This window comes from Carlito syrichta, unplaced genomic scaffold (assembly GCF_000164805.1).
Source record: "Carlito syrichta isolate Samal-C Ts95f unplaced genomic scaffold, Tarsius_syrichta-2.0.1 Scaffold311903, whole genome shotgun sequence".
In the NCBI taxonomy this organism is placed as follows: domain Eukaryota; kingdom Metazoa; phylum Chordata; class Mammalia; order Primates; family Tarsiidae; genus Carlito; species Carlito syrichta.
This window is the reverse complement of record NW_007255999.1, coordinates 12,657-16,134: the sequence shown is the minus strand read 5'-3', so window position 1 is coordinate 16,134 and position 3,478 is coordinate 12,657. Positions and strand designations below refer to the sequence as shown.

General features: G+C 45.8%; 1 protein-coding gene across 2 annotated transcripts in view; it reads right to left on the bottom strand.

Moving 5' to 3' along the window:
• Positions 1-3,478, bottom strand: part of UBA1 (ubiquitin like modifier activating enzyme 1) — a 20,316-nt gene that overhangs the window by 7,904 nt on the left and 8,934 nt on the right. For both annotated transcript variants that reach the window (XM_008069268.2, XM_021718180.1), the window contains exons 15-16: positions 2,165-2,330; positions 1,819-2,015 (exon numbers count right to left, since the gene is read on the bottom strand). In XM_008069268.2, coding sequence (XP_008067459.1) covers positions 1,819-2,015; positions 2,165-2,330 — 363 coding nt within the window. The remainder of the gene's footprint in view (positions 1-1,818; positions 2,016-2,164; positions 2,331-3,478) is intronic.

Sequence of the window (3,478 nt, the reverse complement as noted above, 5' to 3'; positions counted from 1 at the left end):
GAAACGTAATTGTACACCTAACCCTTAACTGTACCTCACAAAACCATAATAAGAAATATTCATTAAAAAAAAAAAATCTGTGTATGTCATGCCTCAGTAAAAAAGAAAAAGCTAGGTTAAGTATATCTTACCACAATTAAAACCAAAACCAAACCCAAAAAGCCCTCAGATCAAAACCAAAAATGGTCCCTCTATCTAGGCCCTGGGAACTCGGCAGAAAGCAAGGCAGAGGCTTTGTCTCCTGAGAATTCCTAGGACGGTAAATACAGTCATCAGGAAGGTAGTTTGGAGCATATAGATGTTAACAGAGCCAGGTTCAAATCCCAGCTCTGCCACATATTACCCAGTTTTGTGACTTCAGGGACACACAACAGCTTTAACTGTGTGTCCTCATCTCTAAAATAAACACTACAATAGTAATCCCTGCCTCACAGGGTTGCTGGGAAGGAACGAGCAGATGCTACTGTCATTCTAATTTTACAGAGGAATCTGATGCACAGGGAGGTTAAGTTCAAGGTCACACATGGCCTAGTGAGACTGTGGTGGGTGTACAAATACAAACATATCCACTCTGGAACCACAGGATCAGAAGGGAAAGTGACAGATGGAACTGGTTTTTCCCCTTCCTATTTTGTTTCCACCCCCACACTCCTACTAAACATTTGAAATGATTTGGCCTCAAACACCGTACTAAGAATTATTCTGATGGCACAATAGTTATCCATAGGATCTATTTGTTAACTTGGGTGCTGGTCTCCTGTGTGTTCAATTTGTAAAATTTTAGCTGAGCAATATGTGTACTATTACACATGTATGTGTACCATACACACAGAACCATCCCGACAAGCAAGCTATTAAATGCATTTTGAGCAACAGCTGAGGAAACTGAATACGGACTGAATATTAGAGACAAATAACTGGAAGAGACGGCAAGAAATGACTGTCAATTTTGTTTGGCATAAAAATGTTGTTTTGGTTAGATAGCAATTCTCAACTGGGAGTTTTTTCCACAGCTCACCGCAGCCTCGACCTTTTGTGCTCAAGCAATACTCCCGCCTCAGCCTCCCAAGTAGCTGGGACTATAGGAGGAGTACACCACCATGCTTAATTTTTAAATTTTTTAAGTAGAGACAAGGTCTCGCTATGTTGTCAGGCTGGTCTTGAACTGCTGGGCTCAAGTAATCCTCCCACCTTGGCCTCCCAAAGTACTGGGATCATAGGTGTGAGCTACCATGCTTGGCCCTGGAGACATTTTTAGTTGTCATGGTGGAGGGAGAGTGCTACTGGCTTCTAGTGGGTAGAAGCCAGGGTGGCTGTGAAACATCCTAAAGTGCACAGGACCGCCCTCACCTCAACCAATGACAAAAAATATGCAACCCTAAATGTTCACAGTGCTGAGGTTGAGAAATTCTATTATACAGGAACATATCCTCACTTTGCAGAGGCACACTGAAATAGCAGGGAGTTAAGTGTTGTGATGTCTGTAACATACTTAATCACAAAGAAGAAAAAACTATATGAATCTGAAAAGAAAATGTGGCAAAACATTAACAATTATTAAATCTAGGTGAAGAGTGGTATTTGAGTATTCATAATATTCTTTATACTTGTCTCATGTTGAAAAATTTTAAAATAAAAGGGAAAAAAAAGAATGAGTCATTCTAGACACCTAGGCTGCCTGGTGGGAAGTGAGAGAGGGAGGTTTGGAGAAAAGGCACATCTTATGATTAGGCATGCAACACCTGAAGGCCAAGGGCCTGTGGGCTGAGAGGCAGCCCAGGTGCCTGTCCTCTTTCCCTTCCCCCCACAGCTGGTCACCTGCAGGGTGTGCTCGATGGCATTAGGGAAGTTCTTCAGGGTACAGATGGGAATAGACTTCTCAGGTGGGTCCTGGCTGGAGCTGTACGACTCTGTCAGGAAGGGGATCACCACCTGCACATTGCCCTTGGTGCCCAGTGTGCCTGACTCTAGCAGCGGCTTCCGGTAGTACACGCAGCGGCGGTCCATGTACATGCCTATGGGGAGGTGGGGGGAGGCGGACAGTGTGAGAGCCAGGAGAGGAATGTCAGGAGAGGATAGGAAGATAGGCCACCCCCTTGATACACACACGCACCAAAACACACATAAGTTTGCCCTTGACCTCCTCACCCGCCTCCAAACTCACGAGCATCCACGTTGTCCAGGGCATTGGCCACGCCATCCAGATTTTGAAAGAAATCGTCATCATAGATGCGCTCTGTGTCAGGACCCACACGGTTCTGGTGGCTTGTCACCCGGATGTGCGGATTCATCTGGCGCACAGCTGCAGTGGCCGTATCAGACTTTAACTTCTAGAGGGGTGAAGGAGTACAGTTCCAGAGTGAGGTGGGCAACAGATCTCTGTTATTTGCACATTCAACCAACAAACATCTATAGAGAGTTGTCCTCCTGAGGACTGATTCACTTAAGCTGGGGAAGAATCAGGCTCTGAATTCAGGGGGCTCCCTGGTTTAGCAGGAGAGACAGTCTGTGACAATGCCACATGGCTGGAGCTGCAACAGTATAACAGGGGCCCAGTGGAAAGGGAAGCTGAGGTCAGGCACAGGCTGGAGACAATAGGTCAGACACCTGTTTTGTTGTCTACCCAACATCCACTGTTCTTTTAGGTAACAGCACCCAGGATGGCATAGATTTCCCCAAACAAAACCAGGATGCTAGCACACAGACAAGCAGGATCCTTTCAAAACCCAAGTCAGTTCACATCACTCGTCTGCTCAGAACCCTCCCCTGGATCCCACCTCCACACTGGGTAAAATGAGTTGGCTCCCATGACCTGTTCCACCTCAGGATTTTTGCATGAGCTCTTCTCTCCAAGGGCACTATTCCCCAGCAGAGGGCACTCTAGTCGTCTCTCACATCCTCCAAGTCTTAGCATAAAGGAACCCTTCCTTAACCATTGTAATTAAAACTGCAAACCCCAGGAAAAAAACAAAACAAAACTGCAAACAATCTCCCTGACACTCCAACTTCCCTTGTCTAGATTTTTGTTGTTTCCTTTGCAGAGTACTCATCATTGATGTTAACTATACATCTCACTACTGTATCGTATCTGTTTATTGTTTGTTCTCTCACACTAGAATGTTTTTATTCCTTGGTGAATCCCCAGGACCTAGACCTAGAAAAGTGCCTATCTCACGCCTGTAATCCCAGTAATTTGGGAAGCAGAGGCAAGAGGATTGCCTGAGCCCAGGGATTTGAGATCAGTCTGGGCAACATGGCAAGACATCGTCTCTAAAATAAATCAAAAAATTAGCCAGGAGAGCCAGGCTCGGTGGCTCAGCCTGTAATCCCGCGCCTTGGGAGGCTGAGGTGAGTGGATTATCTGTGCCTGCGGATTCGAGACCCGCCTGGGCAACTTGGTGAGACCTCATCTCTACAGTAAATCAAAAAAATTAGCTGGGCGTGGTAACATGCACCTGTAGTTCCAGCTACTTGGAAG